Source organism: Gallus gallus, chromosome 3, assembly GCF_016699485.2.
Source record: "Gallus gallus isolate bGalGal1 chromosome 3, bGalGal1.mat.broiler.GRCg7b, whole genome shotgun sequence".
NCBI lineage: Eukaryota > Metazoa > Chordata > Aves > Galliformes > Phasianidae > Gallus > Gallus gallus.
Window position 1 is genome coordinate 84,803,643 of NC_052534.1, and position 19,993 is coordinate 84,823,635.

Genomic DNA, 19,993 nt, shown 5'->3' on the forward strand with positions numbered 1-19,993 from the left:
TCATCTCTGTAAACAATTCTACTTTTAAAATAAAAGTATTCTAGCAATGACATGATTGTAATTATGTGCTTAGAAAATACTTGAAAAAGAGTAAAATATTCGAATAAAGCAATTGTATCTTTGAGATGAATTGTTATATAGATGTGATAGAACAGTATGAAATACATGTGCACATGTATAAACTACAAGAAATAGTTCTAGTGTAGGTAAATTTACACAATGCATAATTAAAAAATCAACACAGTCTCCTCTACAAGTAGTTACTACAGGTAATTAAATTTTCATTAATTGTCATCTTGGTTTTACCTGGGATTTAAACTGCTTTGTTCTGATAGATCAATTGAAGTATTAAAAAAAAAAAAAAAAAAAAAAAAAAAAAACCAGTTTATTTAAACTGCAATTACAGATAGTATGCTATTATAGGTTCTCTATAAAACAACACTGTCACTTCAGCAAAAGCAAGCAGACTGGGGCAGAATCAGGAATTACCATATTTACTTCCACCAAATGCCAGTTTGAATGTGTGAAAGAGATCTATCACAGTGAAAGTAGGAAGACTTTGTCTTTGAAGGTCACAAGCAGAGAAAAGGAAGCACAAACCTAAAAGTCACACCACACCATGAGCACATACAAGTATTGTTATGCATATCTCCTGGTTTGTTCATTCTGTGTCAGGAAGGAACAGTCATAAAATTTTCATCAATTTGCTCTATTAAAATAACTCAATGAGACAGCCTGAGTAGAAAGTTGGATTGTTTTATCTCAAAGATACGTAAAGGCATAACTGACTCTTGGAACCCAATTGCAAATTATTTTTGTTGTTTGGTTTCGTTTTCTATCAGTACAATAATCTTTTTAAGGAGAAGGCAATTTTTGAGAGGCTTGGTACCAAGACATGGCAAGACAAATTTTGTTTTCTAACAGAGTCTGTAGTAGGGAAATCTCTGCACAGGTAGTGGTGACTGCAGCCTTTGAACATATATACGTAGGTAGGTAGGTAAACTTAAGTAAGTTTATTGTAAGTGATCTTTAGTAAATTTAGTTTTAATGTTTTATGTTTCTGCCTCATATACTGTTAGGAATTTACAGTTATACAGGATTAAGTGAACAGAGAGATCATAATTCAACATAGTAGGTTAAATCATTAACAAAGGTGAAATTTACTAAAATTGAATCAGATTGTGTATAACTTTATTATTCTGTTAACAAATGTGAGACCAGAGATATCTTAATCTGTTTCTAGAGTATTTTCTATACTGCCAGTGTTAATGACAAATTGTAGACTTTCATATAGGCTACTTTGAAATGCTGAGTTTATAACATTGAATTATCATTGTGAGTGTTGTTCACATGCTAAATGGTTCACCAGATAAACTTTGATATATATCAACTACTGCTGAGTTTAGAAAATGCTTGATTAGTGCTCTTAAAATATAGAAATAGGGGTCTGTTCTTTTAACTGATGTCCTAATGACCTGACATGTTTTATACTAAATACTATAGCACTCCTTGGTTATCTGTTCTTTACAGGCACCTAATTTGCGCTAGGTGTAATATATCCGGTGTATTCTGCATTTGGAATTCAGGAAAAAGAGTAAGATTTTTTTTAACTCAGAATCTTAGTCCATATAATGCATGTTGTTTCCCGATGCTATTACTGGATTTTGTAGTGCCTTGCTGTCAGACTAAGCAAGACAGTTTCTTCTCTGATTTACTTCTTGGAGATTGAGTAGACCCAAAGTAGAGAGCAAGAGACAATCTGTAAAGTAGGTGTTGTTGTGCTAATTATTGCTAATAAAGATCAGCAGTTGTAATTACCTTTACTACTTCTTCTTTTCTTGCCTGTGGAGTTAAGAACAGACCAAGGATGATCTCCTTTATTTCCTTAAAGCAAAAGTTACCTTTTGTTGTCAGCAATATACCTGAAGATTTCATTTTTCTTTATGTTAGTCAGTGTGCCATCTCTGTACATTAGGTGAAGAGCTTTAAGGTCAATTGACCTACCGTTGCATTGCTGAATTTTCCAAGTTTAACAAATACCTGCAGGGGCTCCTACCTGCTTGCTGGTGGCAGGTTTTATTTTTTCAGCATGACATGCTTCTTCCTTTCACATTTCCAAGGTCAAGGAGGACTAATCTCAAAACCTGTGTGCTAAAGCACAGTAACTTAGAAAATATCAGAGCAGGACTAGACTGAAAAAAAAGGGCATTGAGACAATCTCCAGAATCAACTACATGCTTTATGTTGAACTGTAACAGAGAGGAAGAGATTTCCAAGGGGAAGTGGAACTGAAGAGACCAATTCCAGCGGGTGCAGCAGTAAACCCAGTACTGCCAGATTTTTCATCAGATTGTCATTAAGTTAAGACAGAAGAACGCAAGAGAACAGGCAGCTAGGGACATGGAAGCCTTTTGTTCAGTAATCTTTCAAGGATGAAGAGTTTTCCAGGTGATTTATTAAACATCTGAGCTCTAATGTTAACTTTATGTAATGTGAGTTTCCTGAGCACACCGCGGCAATTGCTTTCCTCTAGTTCTTAAAGGAATGAAGAAAGTTTTCTTTCTTCTCCACTGAAGTGAATCACTAACATCCAAGATACTGGAGACCGAAGCTTTGTGTAATGTTCACCGTAGTATTTATTAACTGATGCTGTGTTTTCACAAGGAGGTATTCACTCAGTATTTGGAGAAGAATTGCCTGTTAAAATGATGGAAAGTATGTTTTCTCCTAGCCTGCTGGAAGCAATCTTGAGGTACTTTGTTGTTGTACTGATTGTCATTGTTGCAGTGTGGGATGAAAGGACATACAGACAAAGAATGTAGCTTTTGATGTTAGTGAAAACAAATGGCAAGATAAGAAGGAATATATTCTTTTCCCTTACCTTTTTTGTCAGGAACAGGGGCAAGTCTAAAGCAGGTTTATGTAATAGATGATGTTAGTCGAAAGGGCAACTTCATATGCCAGAATATACAGGCAATCCATATGAGATCAGCAGTAATTCAAGAAATTAGCACTTTTGCATACTTAACACAAACTTAGCCAAATCTTTCTTCTTTTTTCTCTGTTGTGTGCTGACTTCCTAAGCTGAACTGACTATGCTGCCCTTCAGATTCAACTCAGAGACTTTAAGAGATGAAATTTTTTAAGGGATGATTTCATAATTTCAAAATATTTTTTTAATTCTTGAATGCAGTAAGTAGAAGTGCAAAGCAAATGGAAAAATAAGCACCTTAAAAACAATTTCTTTTGTTTGTTTGTTTGTTTTGTTTTCAGTTTTGGTGGATTCCTATCGTGTCTAAAATAGGAATTTCAAGAAGTAAGACTGAAGGCAGTTCAATGTTTTCTATTTGGTCATGGTCTATAAACAAGACTGCTGATGCCAAACCATACTGTATCTTCTGGTGCCAAGCCATACGTCTCGAGTGACAGTAATGTTTAGTTTTACTTGCATTGTAGCATCTTTCTTAACTAGAACTCTTCAGTGTTTGTGCTCTTTTGGGCACGTTCTTTCTAATGAGATCGCCCTCTAGTGACAGTTTTGCTGGCAACTTGTAATTATTTCAACATTTTCCAACGGAAACAGAAAATAATTTAATTTCATCTATCTTTGTAGATAGGGTTGTTTGCTTCAAAATCCTTCTCAAGATAAATAGGAAATAGCTGGATTAATATGCAGAGGAACTGTGTGTACTCTGTGGTCCAGTAGACTGGAAGATGCATCCAATTCAATGATCTATGATTTTTCCTGCATTTTGATATAGAAAAATAACTAATATAGGTATGTACATTTATTTAGTTTTTCAAATTTAGCTGTATTAAAAAATTGGGATTTGAAATCTGAAATACTGTTGTTAGGACATAAGACAATAGCTTCTAAAACATAAATGAGTGCATTGCAGCAGAACCATTGCTTGAAGTAAAAGTTGAAATGTAGTTTTCTGTCTCCTTGAGCTGAATGTAACATTGTGATTGTCTGAACTCATTGCTCTAGATAGAGTATTAAGAAAGAAATATCTGGAAAACAAATACAGCTTTATGGATTTGATCCTCAAAAACTTTTTTTTTTTTTTTTGGCTTATCACTGGATAAAAATATAAGGATAAACTTTAGTTGTTAAAAATAATTTGAACAGAGGACTATGGGAACTGAAGAACATGAGAGAACATTACATTCTAAAAATAAGAGAACTGCCTAAGCCCTCTTAAGTTTCTCTGTGTATATCAAACATTCAAAAGGTATACTTATACACAATTACAGTAGAAGTATAATCTTTTTATCTCTCTTTCCAGCAGTGTACCCCTGAAATCCTTCTCCTTCAGTTCCAGGTCAATACCCACTTTTACTTTCAGCTTTGAGAAGGTTTTTTGTTTTGTTTTGTTTTGTTTTTTCCTTTATTTGTATTGTCCTTCAGGTTTGATTCCTGTTTCAGAAACTTCCAAAGCAGTAAAAATGTTTCAAATTGTACTCTGAATGAAAAAATGCAAGTACCTTTTTTAACATATGCCTCATGCAGATAATAGCAATGGCTGTTGGCATCAAACCATAGCATATATTCACTCAGTGCTTTGTATTTCCTATTGGTGAATAAATAATATACAAAGCAGCAGTGAAGTTATGTCAGTAGTTGGAAAAGTAATATATTCAGAATAAAGAAGAGATTGTTTTGTAAATAGTAGCATTAACTTAAGAAACACTTTTTCTCGCATTGTGTTCAACAGCCTTCATACAGTATACATCCAGAGAAAAAGAGTGAAGGTTCTATCAGGCAAGTTTCAGCGTGGCCAAGTATCTTAAAAGATACTCAGTGTAGATTTTACTGTAGACCTCTTTTATAGATGAATTTTGTTTCCAAGGTAACATGACAGTGAGGACCATTGTATTTACATTTCATGCACAACATTAATTGATCATCTTACTATTTAATGTTCCATAATGGAAACTTCTTAGAAGCTTAAAACAGTCAGGCACACAATAGAGTTCATTTCTAGTACTATTCTCCATGTGTTTTATGTATGCTTTCTTAACCAGCAATTCAAGTTCAACTTGAAGAGTGCAGGTGGTGGATATACTTCTCATAAGCTATCAGCATCTACGTATGCTACATTAAGAAATTGTAGATGTATGTATTTGAAAGGTGAAAGTTTTGTTTTTTATAAATTCAGCTTCCCATCATTATTCTAACAGTTGAAAAAGGCCGATGAAGTATTTTATAATTGCTGAATTGATACTCACCTATCAATTTGGTGAAAGACAAATTGCCCTTTACTCATCTGTTGATTAATTCTTCAGAGAGAGGTGAGGGGGCGGAGATTTCTTCCAATGTGGTCTGTTTCTTGCTGTACATTTTTACAAAGTTTGGAAAGATATTTATATCTTGATAATGGCAGACATGAATGTATTGGAGCATCAGAACCATTGTGTAATGGATGAACTGATATGGATGAACTTCTTAGCTATTTATTTCTTTGTTTAATCTTCATCATTGAAAACATAAATCAAATTATTGTTTATTTCACTCCTAATAAAACTTCCCTTTGTCAGATTGACAGCCTGAGGCACTGAACTACTTCATTGACTAACCAAAACAGTCTTAAGAAAGTGGTGATTCCATAAGCTGAGATACTGGACTACTTTCACAGTGCTCAACACTCCTTACAGTGGACAGGTGGAAGCTGGGGGCAGGTCGTACACCTGCACCAAACTATATAATTCAATTCAAGTGCCTGAAGTAGACAGTGTTGGTGTGGAAAAAGATCTTCCTGTTATTCACAGTAACAAGTTTTCTGGTGCATATCAGAAAACAGCAACAAGTGAGCAGTAACTTTATTTCAGCAGTCCTGAACTGGCCCTGCCTACTAACCACAGCAATAAAAGAAAGAGGAATTTTAATCTTTGCCATTGTTTTCCTCTGTAACTTTGTGTTAATCGACTAAAAATTCCCTACCTCACTGCTACTACACACAAAGGTATTGCAATGATAAAGTATGTTAAAAAAAAAAAAAAAAGCAAAATAAAAATCCATATTACTATTGCAATTTGGAACAGAATAAGCAACTAGTTTCATACAAACTGATAATTACCTCTAGTTGTCTACATTTTTCATGCTATACTGGAGCAGGTTCATTTATATACTGCTGCCATTTTTGTTAGCTTTTTTTCATTTCGGTGCTAATGCTGTGTACCATTAAAGCTTGTGCTGACATTTAATCTATTTTCCTCATATTACCTGCAGTTGAGTCCCTGCTAAGCCATAGTCTCTCAAGGAGATTCTGGTAAAACTTCTTCCTGCATCCTTTGTGTGCACTAGAATAGTTATTCCCACTTTTTTTTTTCCCCCACCAAAATCTGTCAGTTTTCCCTTTCAGACTGTATGTCATAGAATCATTTGGATTAAAGGACATCTATTTCCAACCACCTGCCATAGGCAAGGACACTTTCCACTAGCAATCCCTATGTTGTCCTGTCTGAGGAACAAAATGTTTAAACTATAATAGAAGAAAAATGTTTGTGTAGAAAATAGTAACAAGAGAAATGAATTTTTGCGGCCTCTATGGTGACTGGAAGCATATGCCTGAAATTTTGTGCTGCATGTTAGTGAACAGTATTCTAAATTCAAAACCTTACATGTAAAATGAGAGCTTGCTTTCCATACTACTTCAGACAATTAATAGCCTCCAGTTTACAAGGATTAAATTCGTTACTGAGCACTGTAGCTTTTCATGCTGCTAGCTGACATGATTCGATGTGCTAGAGAATACAAACTAGCTATAAAATGGACCATTACTGCATGTACTGTATAGCTAACAGGCTGACCTAAACTTCACTGAACATACTGCCCATTCTAATCAAGATCCTATCAAATAGAAAGGCAGGTGAATTATGGGCACAGTTTATCATGGGTTCAGTTCAGGATTCTAGTAGCCTTGACTGAACCCCTAAAGAGAAAACAGTTCTATTGTAGGTGATTTTGTGGTTTTTTTTCCTTTATTTTCCATTATCCATGTATCATCTTTTTTTTTTTTTTTTTTTTTTTTTTCCCGGATGCTATCTGTGAAGAGGCAAGTATTTTGATTATATAAGTATGGAAGAAGATACAGAGGGCTCAAAATGCCAATTTCTTCTGTTTCTCTTCTGTAAGGTATCTGAAAGCAAGAATGATTCCTTCTGAAATGTGTTTTGCTCAAGTGCAATCATCTGCATTACTGCTTCTGTTAAGATTTGGTGTTTTTCCAGATTTTCTAGCTGAGCTAGGTAGGAACAAGCACACCAGTGGGCTTTTCTAATTGATGGAAAGCCACTTCAGAATTCTAAGATTCAAAATATGTTGCTGAAAAGATGCCTTTGCCTCAGAATGCCTCGTAGCAAAGTGTATAAATAACGGATGGAAGGGAATGAAAAAGATGGAACCTGAGTCATCTTAGTGCAATCCCGTGAGAGGACAAAAGGCAATGAGCATAAGGTGAATAAGATGAAATTCCACTTAATCACAGAAAAAAAGTGTTTTTTGACTGTGAGGGAGACCTGACACTGGAGCACGTTGCCCAGAGTGGTTATGAGCTTTCCAGTTTTTGGAGATACTCAAAGCCCAACAGGGCACAAACCTGAACAACCTGCTCTTGTTGACTCTGATTCCCAGCAACCTAGAATCATAAAATCATAGGATACCCTTAGGTGGAAGAGACCCAAAAGGATCATCAAGTCCAACTCCTGGCTTCACACAGATCCACCTAAAAATCAAACCTTGTGTCTGAGAGCATTGTCCAAATGCTTCTTGAACTCCATCAGCTTCATGTCATGACTCCAGGGAGCTGGTTCCAGTGCCTGAAATCCCTCTCAGTGAGGAACATTTTCCCAACCTGACCCTCCCACGATGGAGCTCCATGCCATTCCCTCTGGTCCTACCACTGTCATCAGAGAGTAGAGACCAACACTGCCCCTCCGCTCCCCTCATGAGGAGCTGTAGGCTGCCATGAGGCTTCTTTTTTCTCGTGTCTCCTCTTTTCTGGGCTGAACAAACCAAGGGACTTCAGCTGCTCCTCATACGTCTTGTACTCAAGACTCTTCACTATCTTTGTAGCCTTCCTTTGGGCGCTCTCTAACAGTTTTATGTCCTTATATTGCAGCACCCAAAACTGCACAGTGTTCTCTTCTACTATGCAAAGTAATAGTTTCACAGACAGTCAGCTAATGACATCTTCCAACATCATCCATTCTGTGATTCCTAAAACTCTTACCTCTGATTTGATGCCTAGAACTGAGTAGAGTAGAGGAGTTACATTGGAAGGGACCTTCAAGTACTATTGAGTCCAATTGCCTGACCTCTCCAGGGCTAGACAAAAGTTAAAGTGTATTAATGACAGTGTTATCCAAATGATTCTTGAACATCAACAAGCATGGGGTATCAAGCACCTTGCTAGGAATCCTGTTCCAGGATCCTGTTCCTGTTCCAGAATCCTGTTCCTGTTCCACCCTTACAGAAAATAAATTTTCCCATGGTTCAGTCTAAACCTCCCCTGGTTGGTTGTGGTGTTCCCCCATGTCCTATCGTGTCCCAGCAGAACAGACCAGTACTATGTGCTTCACCACCTCATGAAATTGCAGAGAGTAATGAAGTTGCATCTCAGCCTTCTTTTCTCCAGAATAGACAATAGTGGGTACCATTCATTGTTACACTTTGCCATTTTGAACTTTGAGAAATCTATATGCAAAGTTAACATATTATATTTGCAGAAGCTGATCTCTATATTAAAGTCACAATTAAAGCAGTATATGGGTATATATTACAACATAAATAAGTAGTTTAAAGAAAATAATTGTGTGTTATTTGATTTTGGAATATCAATGTATTTGAATTTAGTCATTCAAAAGCAAATATTTCATATAGATTCTGAAGGAAGGGAAATTAACTAAAATTAAGAATTTCAAATCAGTTTAAATCTTGTTTGTTATATTACATCTGTTGGTACACGCTTTCTCTTTATGAAAATGCTATAAATTATTCTGTTTAAAAGAATGTTCTGCTGTTTTAAACTAGAATACCATTTCAATAACTTTCAAGTTCTTCTCACAACTGATAGTGTAGACCAGAAAGAGTATAACACTATTCTTGATATTTCTGATGAGTTATCTTCTTACTATTGTTCCTACAGGTGTTTTAAAAGAGAGAAAGCATGAGATGCCATTTGTGTAACTGTAACATAAGTCGTATGTTTCCATAGTTGTTCTGGAGATGTATGATATGCTCTATTTAGCAATTTGGTGTTTTTTAATTTTAAATTTTGTCATTTTTTCACAAATATCAAAATTCTTATAAGAAAGGCTCTGTAAACATTTACTTTTATAAAGCTTGGCATTATTTAAATACCAAGAATCAGTGAAAAAAAAAAATCGTAAGTTTACATATTTTCTAAACAATTAAGGAATAAACACAAAGAACATCTCTCATGCTTACATTTTGCTCCCTAAAAGCTGTATGAAAACATTAATGATATTTTGCTAGCACTCTTAGAACTTTTTATCTGAGTTTAGAAGTTGGTAAAAAGGGCAGAAATTGAGCAGTAATTATCTTATCTGTGTATGATCTCACAAATAAAGAATTATCTTTATATAATTATTTGTTTGCTTGTTTGAGGAGCCTAAAAATCATCTTGGCTTTCTAATGTAATGAATGAAATGGTCTTTTTAGAAAAGACTATTTTTCTTCCCATTAATAAGATGCAGTAACTTAATTTTGAGTCTTTATTGCTGGAAGAGTCAGGACTTTGAAATGATAAGGTAATAACTGTTTAGTAATAACTGTTTCATTTGATGTGGCATGGATATTGTACCCCACAAACCAATCACAAAGGAAATTAAACATTCCAAAGAAAACACTCAGTTTGTTTTAAAGGGGCCAAGTTCTCATTTTGCGTGGCAAGCAATACCTACACCCTCCACTGAATGTACTTTGTATTGTTTAAGAAAATGTTCTTTTTCTTAAACGTTCTTTTTTTTAAAGTAGAACTATCAAGCTATATTTGAATGGCTTAATGCCTGGAAGCAACCTTAGACAAAACAAGTAAGATCTGCTCTAGTTAATCTTTCACATTTCTGTTGTACAGCAAAACATTTGCAAGAAAATGTGGAATTTACTGCTATCTTCAGTGAAAGTAAAAAGGGCATATACTTTTCAAAGTGCATACTCTTCATGAATTCCAGCAGTTAATGGCTCAAAAGTATATGAAAAAAAAAATTATCAAGGAAACTTTGTAAAACAAGAAGGCCTTAAATAACATTTTGCTTTGATATAGAGGGGCATTGCATTCAAATTTTGTGGCCTTCGACAAATTTCATTTCAACAGATGAATATGCTCAAATCATATTTAAATGTGCAGGCAGTGAGTAGTTGAATTCATTAGTTAGATATGTAGAATGCAGACCAGACTCTTACTGTAATGAGGAAATTTTCCCTGCAAACTTTGAAATCATTAGCAAATTGTAATTTTTGAGTTTTTAGAACCTTATACTCTTGTTGTAAAAAAAACAAACAAAAAAAACAAACAAAAAAACCAGATACTTACCAAGTTCATGAAAGTAAATTCTTAATGATAAGGTAAAATGTGGATTTTGGTCCTTTAATTTTCTCTTCTTTTTTTGTCATTATCAGCCCTTCTCATGAACATTCAGAAAAAGGGAACATCATGAAAAAAAGATTCTTCTTTCTTATTGTGCTTTTGATTTACTGCCTTCTTTCTTAAAAGTGTATTGAATGTTACCTGCTACATTTCATCCTAAATAGTGGAGTACCTATTTAGAGATTTCACACATATGAAAAGATGTCTTTCCATTCCTAAAATTAGAATAACCTTGTATTCCGTGTTTGACAATTTCCGTTATTGTTTAACAGCTTAGAAAAGATTCACAGGTGATTCTGTCAGCATAAATAAACTGGATATAATTTCAAGTGGGTAAATCTAGTGATTCACAGTAACTCATTTTGTCATCACATAAACAAACTGGGGGAGAAGAACCTCAATATAACTTGTTCTCGTAGTGCAAGCTGATACAATTGATAGTAAAAAAAAAAAAGCTATTCACAGTGGATTCTTTGTTATTTTTTTATATAAATATCTGGAATTGAGTGGGATAAATTGTGGGTTTTCCTCTGTCTGATATGTTGCCTTTTTTTTTTTTTTTTTTTTAACTTTTTTTCTCCAGATGCTTGTGTACAGCAGGGTGGACAGGTCCAGACTGCAGTGAAGACATAAATGAATGTGATTCTGAACCATGCTTGAACGGAGCTACCTGTTATGAATCTGTTAAGCAGGGACAGTTTGTATGCATTTGTCCTCCATTTTATACTGGTGACTTTTGCCATCAGCGCTTTAGTCCCTGTGAACTGCCTTACAATCCATGCATAAACAACTCAACTTGCCTGGCACAAGCTGATGGAAATCCCATGTGCATTTGCAAAACAGGTAAGAGCTGGTGTAGTTGACATTCTTTATTGTCTGTGCTGCAGAATATTTGCAAATACATATTGAACTTATTATTTTCATTGAAGGTAGCATTAAGAATGTATACCTTTCAAAGCACATAAAACCTTCATGAATTACAGCAAGTATATAAGTTATGGTAGAACACTGGTAAGACAGTGATCAATTTACCTAATATTAATTTCTTGTATTACAATACTTGTTAAATCTGTAGTTGTTCAGACTCCAGCATTCAGAATTACCATTTTTTTGAATCAGTTGTTACAAAATGATAGAGATGAACCTGACAGACCAAATTGATGAAACAGGCAGGCAGAAATAGCACAAAAGTTGGACCAGGTTGGAATTGGTTCTTCATCCTGCTGAGAAGTCTGGAAGACCTCGCCTGTCGGGGGAATAATCTTCCTTTGACTGACTGAAAATGTAGATTGTTCTCTGTCTTCATACACAACAGGTACTTAAAGCTTTCCTGGCCCATGGCTTAAAAACCACAATCTCTCCCGCCGCGTACAAGAAATTCTAATGCAGAACAGAGGAACAGTTTAACTGCACACAACATCTCTAAAAGATGTGCAAAAATTGGACCAAGTTGGAATTGGTTCCTCTTCCTGCTGAGATATCTGGAAGACCTGGCCCATCAGGGGAATAATCTTCCCTTGACTGACTGAAAATGTAGATTGCTCTCTGTCTTCATACACAACATCCAAAATCACAACATGTACTTAAAGCTTTCCTGGCCCATGGCTTAAAAACCACAATCTCTCCTGCAGTGTACAAGAAATCCTAAGGTGGAACAGAGAAACAGTTTAGCTGTGCTCAACATCTCTATAAAATTCAGTATGGGAATTAAAGAATACTTTAACTAATTAAAACTGCAGTAGGGAGAGTAGTAGGTAGGGAGAAAATGGTTAATGAATTGGGAATTTTAGTAGGATATTGAAGTCAATGCATAAAAAGTACATAAAAATAATCAGGATATAGGCGAGTCCTAGAAGCCAAAGATAGCAAATATACTATTTCATGTGTTATACTACAGTATCATCACTCATCTTATTGTTTACTGAATTGCAAAAATTCAGGGATAATATATTTATAACATGGGTTTTTTACTATTAAGGTTACCATAAGTTACAGAGTTGGAAAAAAGTCACTGAGAAGGTGTATGAGTTGCTTATTGAATGAAAGTATAACATTGAACACCATGACAACAAGAAAAAACAGCTTTCAATACAATATATTGATCCTGAAGCCTTTCTCAGAAAGGATCTGTAAAGAGTCATGTATTTTGAATCTTTTCCTCCCAACATACTTGCAAACAGTTTCTCAAGAATACAAAAACCTTGCAGTCAATTTTCTTATGGAACATTAAAAGAATCTTCAAGGATGCTTGAAAATTTTAGCTAGGAATCTTCAGAAATCTTCAGGGAGCTAGCTGGAGAGATCTGAACCAGTAACATGCATAACTAACAAATCTTGGAAAACTAAAAATATCTCAGCATTAAAAAGGGCTAAAAGGCAAAAATTATGAAGAGTTAATAGTGCTCAAAGAAATGCAGTCACTTATTACGGACTATCAAAACAGTAGAGACAGTAAAATATAAAAATCTAATTGAAGGCATTTTATGTTAATGCTATGTATTTTCTCAGGTGTCTTCCTCCTTTTTTTTTTTTTTTTTTTTTTTTTTTTCCGTGTGTATCCCTTTCTCTCCTGATAAGCCTGCCAGAATTACAGATCTGATTACAAAGGGTAATCACAACTGACATTGTTGGAATATTCCAAGATACCTGACTTAGTACCAATGACATTCTGATTAAAAGACTTGCATGATATGTAGTTAATTATCCAGTCAATTAGTTTGAATCTGTTTTATCAAGAGTTGCAAAATATAGCAGCATATGACACGATGTAAATGAACAAGGGAGTTTTTTTTTTTTTACCTAGAATAAAAAAAAGATATTTAATACTATGTCAACCGCCTGCAAAATTTTGTAAATTGTGTAGATATGTACTGTATTAGGCATCTGTAGGAAGGTTTTGGTAGCAGAGGGCTGCACGGGTGGCCTCTGAGAAGATCACAGCAGCAGCCACATATAAGGTCAGAGCCAGCTCCAGCTGCTCCAAAGGAGACCCACCACCACCAGAGCAGAGCCCTGAGTAATACTGAGGGTGCCTCTGGGAGAGCAGGTTTAAGACAGGCACACAATGCTGTGCAACTGCAGGTTGAGAGACTGAGAAAATATGAAAGGAAAAGCCCTGCAGCCACAAAGGTCAGTGCAGGAGAAAGGTAGGAGCTGCTTCAGAAGCAGAGCAGAAGCATCCTTCAGCCCAGAAGAGGCCCATGGTGGAGCATGCAGCCCTGACCCCTGCAGCCCATGGGCATCACGTGGAGCAGATCTTCCCCATGTAGTCATGGAGGAGCCCACAGTGCAGCAGTGGATGTGGTGTGGAGAAGGCTGCAGCCCATGGAGAACCCCTCCAGGAACAGCACTGGTCCAGAGCTGCACCTGTGGAGTGGAGTCCGTGGTGAGCAGGAGGTCTGGGAGAGCTGTTGCCCATAGGGGTCAGTGCTGGAGCAGCTTCTAAAGGATGGGCCCTGTGGTACAGAGATATGTTGGAGCAGTGCTTGAAGAGCTGCAGCCCGTGGAAGGTCCATGTGGGATCAACTGGCAAAAGACAGCAGCCCGTGAGAGGGGCCCCACGTGGAATAGGGGCAGAGAGTGACCATGAAGGAGCAGCAGAGATGAACTATTACGATCAAAGATGATAAAGGACCTGGAACATCTCTCTTATGAGGGAAGGCTGAGTAACCTGGGTCTGTTCAGCCTGGGGAAAAGAAGACTGAGGGGGGATCTGATTAACGTTTATGGATATCTAAAAGAATACGGGAGGCAAATGGATGAGGCCAGGCTCTTCTCAGTGGTGTGTAGTGATAGGGCAAGGAGCAATGCCCTAAAACTTGAACACAGGAAGTCCCATGCTAACATGCGGAAGAACTTCTTTACGGTAAGGGTGACAGAGCACTGGAGCAGGTTGCCCAGGGAGGTTGTGGAATCTCCTTCTATGAAGATATTCAAGATGTGTCTGGATGTCTACCAGTGCGATTTATTGTAGGTATCTGCTTTAGCAGGGGCACTGAACTCGATGATCTCTTGAGGTTCCTTCCGACCCCTGCAATTCTGTGATTCTGTGACTGACTGCACCGCCCACTCCCTTTAGCTGCTGGAGGGAGGAGGTAGAACAAGGTGAGGGGAGGGAGGAAGGTGTCATTATTTTGCTTTTTCTTCTCACTCCTCTGGTCTGATAATAGCAATAGGCAAAAAATTGCACAAACTTCCCTTATGACAAATCTCTTTTTCCTATGATAGTAACTGGTGAATGATCTTCCAGTCCCTATCTAAATCTGTGATTTTTTTCATAATATTTTCTCCTGTTATGATGAGGAGAAGGAATGAGAGTAGTGTGATTGAGCTTAGTTGCACATTGATGTTAAACCACAATAAGCACAGACAACAAACAGTGGTTCAGCTAACAGCGAAGCAGGCTACTTAAAAGAATTACCTGATGTAATACTCAAGAGTTCAACAATACGTATTTTGACGTATTATGAAGTACTGTGTCTAAAAATGTGAAGGCTTCATAGCTATGCATCAGTTTATTGTAATATCTCCACTGCTTGCAAACTTTGTTTAATAAATACTTTACAAATAAAGTCCACAATGTTCTGCTGATGTATAGAGCTTATAAAGAATCCCATAAGTCCTCTTTGTTGCCTGGAAAGGTGAATTCTGTGGTATTTCTCTGAAATGGAATGAAGAAGTGAAAGTGGCCATAACAATAGCAACAGATGTATTTACACTCTGCATTGCAGATCGCTCAGAAGTGAGACATGCAGCAGCTATTTCCAGTGTCTCGGAGAAGCAGAAGAAGCAAATGATCAATTCCAGCTTAAATAGCGACTTTTTCCACTTCATTCATTGACTTATATCAAAATTATCAGAGGATGCTGGAATTTCTTTAAAATGATATAAATGTATCATTCTGCCTGCACGTATTTTGCAAACAATTTTGGGGATGTTGCCACAGCCATTACCTCTTAGCATTTTGATTCTTGAGAATGAAAAAAAATAAGGCTTAAAGATTAGAAAAACTGATTTTGCATTATTCTCCACAGAACGTGGGTATGTGTAGATTACTGAAGTCACTTTCATGCTACCTGGACTATTGAAAGTTTATACATAAACAATTGAAAAGTCTTTGTATTTCATCTTCATATTTCTAAAAGTCCTGAAACTGCTGTTACTTGAACAGTTACTTATGAGATACATCTAGATTTTTCTGAAAGTAATGCATCCTATTTATTTCCATGGAAACTAGAAAATACATAAAAAGCACAATAACACTATTTGATAGAGCAAATTGCCAGCTACAAAGTGCTGTTTTTCAATATAGTCACCATGATAGTTATACAATTTTGCCAGCAATGAAGAGCCTTCATTCCATGCTTGTAAAAATCTGCACAAGCAAAGGTGACCTACTGTTATACAGCTGTTATGATGGTATCATTGCTGAAATGCACCACCTACCACCTCACTGTGCTCACATCCTCTTTTTGGTCTCTATAAACATTCAGCAAAGCACTGTTGAATGTGAATGGGTGTTTTTTTTTTTTTTTTTTTTTTTTTTTTTTTTTTTTTTTTTGGTATGAAGGAATTCATTGACAGACCTTTGCTTCATAGTCACTTCTATGTCAGACACCATTCTGTCAAACTGCCCCACTGCTGCCATCTGTCATGCGGCAACAAAATGTAACTGAATATTGGCAGGAAGGTTCAGCCTCTACTGCCATACCACCAACATCTGCCTCTGACATTGTGGCCAATAGGAGGTATTATTTTTGCAGCAGCCATCATAATTCAATTCCTCAAAAAGAGCTATATGTTTTTCCCTTTAGTGATAAATAAATAAATAAATAAATATTGTATCCCTATATTTTGTTTTGTTTTGCTTTCCTTGAAGTGAATAACTACTCTGTAAGGAAGATCCTACTTGAAACTTCTGTAATACTAATGAGATTGTCTATCTCTCACTTGTTTCTCAAATTTTCAGATTTACAATAACATTTGACTAGTCTTAGTGATTATGGCTGAAAAAAACCAACAACTTGATTATCCATCCTTATTAGGGTAATTTATTAAACTCAGCATTGGAGATTTTGAGCAACTATGTATGGATTCGCTAATGGATAAATGGAATTCTGTTTTCAAAAGTGGCAGAATGTGCCATTTGCTCTTCTCTATTGATTAGATATTTTTTCTCATTTAGAAGTTCAGAGTAATTTGAACCGAGTTCAGAAAGCTTTTAATTTTTGTGCATAAAAAAAAAGTTGCGGTCAAAAATTGCATTTTTAATATGTCACTCAGGTTTGAAATCTGCAATAGGTACTTTTTAAAGTATATGGCTGGAGAGCTGCAAAAAATCATTTGCATGTGATATTGATTTACAGTTTAGATCTTAGTTTGATTTGCACTAAAAAAGGCAGAAAGTTGCTGTATTTAAATGGTACTAAATATTGTTACTGTAACAATACATTACAGAGGCATGCATATTTTCAGGCTTTTAAGTAATGTACTGCTTTACAAAATAGTTTGTTTAAAATATTCTTTTGAATTTGAAAATGTTATCATTGGTTGTTGTCCAAATATATTCATAAAATAAACACTTTACATATATTTTGATCGTTAATAGTATATCATCTAAATAATTTCATGTCTTTTTAGCTTCAGTCTATATGATTATGAGAGACTGAATTTTTTTAAAGATATATGTTAATTAGAGTTAAAAAGACAATATTTAATATTAGCTCGAACACACAGCTATTATATCATAATGTAGTAAATTGATGGTTAAATTATGTAATGAAGATCATATTTTTCCCCATTTGTACAAATATGATAAAAAAACATGCCTACTCTATGTTTACTTCATTTATGTCTTTCCAAGGTGGTTATATTTTGCTATGGAGTGGAATAGTGTGTGCTACTGCACTCAAATATGTGTCTAAATTGTGTTTTATATTTTCATTTTGGTATTATCTACCCCAAAAAAGCCTATAAAATATCCATAACAAAGTGGATATGTCATGAAGAAGCAGACTGATGAATGCCCTCCATTTTCCTTTTTCTGTGTTTCAGTGGCAACTGTGGTATTTTAAAAAGAAGATGCATGCTCATACATTACATAGCATCTCAAAGGTTTAAGAAGTTATTCCATGTAAAATCGTAATGAGTCACATATTTTCTTCATCTAAATCCTAAAATCAGTTTGTTTTTTTTTTCTTTTTCTGACTGTCTTAGATAAATTTGGTTTCTATAAACTTTCATTAAGCTCTGGATTTTTATTAGGTTTTCATTTCTGATACTGTTCTATGCACCCCATAAAGCCTTTTCAGTTACATTTCGCAGAATCCAGATGCTTCATCCAAATCTGAACTTTCTGGCTCATAGAAGTAGCTCTATGTCTCTAGTCTCTGGAAATAAACTTGTTGAAGGTTATGGAAAAAAAAGTTGGAGAAAAAATTTGTTTTGGACTTGCAAAAAACTTACTGCAGCTGATTTTAGAATGAGGGAACAGTGAGGGTGGGCTGCTCTGAAAACAAGGGTGAACTGGGATTCTTACCAAGCATGCCAGAGCAGGAACCTCTCCATCAAGGATCTCGTCTTGATGACGCGAATGAGGTGAGCAGGGCAGGACTGATAACAGTATATATGGTTAGCCTGGCATGCCAGATCACCAGTGAAACCTGCAGCAGTGGAGCAGGTCTGAGGTGAAGCCAAGGAGCTAGTCTAAGGGTCTGAAGGCTAAAGTCAGCATACAGAACAACAGATACATAGCTGCAACCGTAAGAACGGGACTTGATGTTTTTCTCAGCAGTTTTTCTGACTTCAGCTTCTGAGTTGTCTGGGGTTCCTCAAGCACTTGTATTTTCAAAATTGGTCCTGGTCTCAGATAACCCAACTTACAAGAGGATCTGTGACCCTTATGTTCAAATCATGTGGTGAAACTCAGTCATTCATAGTTCATATAATCTGTGTTTTAGGATATGAAGGTACTTACTGTGAAGTTAACAGTGACGAGTGCATCTCCCATCCATGCCAGAATGAAGGTCTCTGTGTGGATGGGATAAACAGTTACAGGTGAGGAAAATTTCTTGAGCAACAGATACCTAGTATGATACATGAATATTTATCATTTAGCTATTATTTCAATCCTTTGCTGGTATTGTGCTTGCTGCCCTTCAATTATGTAATGCATCTTTTCTTCATGATGAGTTTGACACATTACATGTTGTGTTACACTTAAAATATTCTTGTGGTCAAAAAGGAATGCACCGTACATGTGAACTCAAGAATTTTTTGTTAGGCTAAGTAAAATCTTAGCAATCTAATCATGTATAAAAACAGCTATTACTAATTGAGTTACAATAAATCTAATATTCATAGTTCAAATTAATATAAAACAGCTTCATAGCAACATAGTTATATAGCCCTTGTGTTATGGTCCTTCTCACAAAGTCTGTCTGGATTCTGGGATCAGGGGTATCAGACTTGAGAACTGGCAGCATTTTTGCAAATCACTGGTATTTGAAAGTCTTTGCCGGAGGGTAGTTTTGTGGTCTTCAGTCTTATACCTGATTGAATTTTGTATGTTTCCTTATCATGATTTTTTTCCTTATCATGATTTATTTTTTATACTGTTTATCAGCTCCCCCAGCACATGGGGAGTTACTGTTCGTAACATCATGACTGCCCTGGTGGGTTATACTCTCACCATAGGTGCCAATGCCAGAGCTAAAGCTAAAGTAGAAGAGGCAGCAGTCAGCTGGTCCCAGGGTAGGTCTCAAAATAAGTGAAAACCACCTCAAGTCAACGCCAGCCCTGAGTCCCTTCACAGCTGGATCAGCACAGAATCTGTGGTCCTCAACTAATAATGATAAAAATATTATTTCCTATGCTGAAGCTTACTGTACTTAAAAAGTTTGATTAGATAGAGTACTTTCTAATGCTCAGGAAAAAAAATGCATAATTTTGGAACTGACTCATAGCTCTCAAAGTATGCCATGTGTTTTTCAAGAATCTTTTGATTGTGAACTGAGAAGTAAAACAGTGATATCCTTTTGGTAGGTGCTTCTGTCAGCATGGCTTCACTGGGACACTATGTGAGGTGGAGATTAATGAATGCTTATCAAGACCCTGCAAAAACAATGGGACTTGTCTGGACCTCATAAACAGGTTAGTTACTACAGATAAATAGAAAAAAAACAAAAATCAGATATTTATTTGTCTATAAAGTCTACTTCACCTCATTAAGTTTGAGATGAGACCTTCAGCATGTGTCTCGCTCCAATTTAGAGGAGGGAGAGGAGGTTCTTTGAAATATGTATGCCAGGCGTGAGATTAAGAAACAACGGTTCAAATGTTGGTCCGACCAGTTCATTACAAATGTTAATAAGGGAGATGAA

The 19,993-nt window shown here is 36.0% G+C and overlaps 1 protein-coding gene across 1 annotated transcript in view; it reads left to right on the forward strand.

The window, feature by feature from the left end:
* The window catches only part of EYS (eyes shut homolog), a 676,382-nt gene that overhangs the window by 213,968 nt on the left and 442,421 nt on the right, over positions 1-19,993 (forward strand). The window contains exons 14-16 of the mRNA XM_040698528.2: positions 11,197-11,456; positions 18,572-18,668; positions 19,656-19,763. Of these exons, the coding sequence (XP_040554462.1) occupies positions 11,197-11,456; positions 18,572-18,668; positions 19,656-19,763 (465 nt within the window). The remainder of the gene's footprint in view (positions 1-11,196; positions 11,457-18,571; positions 18,669-19,655; positions 19,764-19,993) is intronic.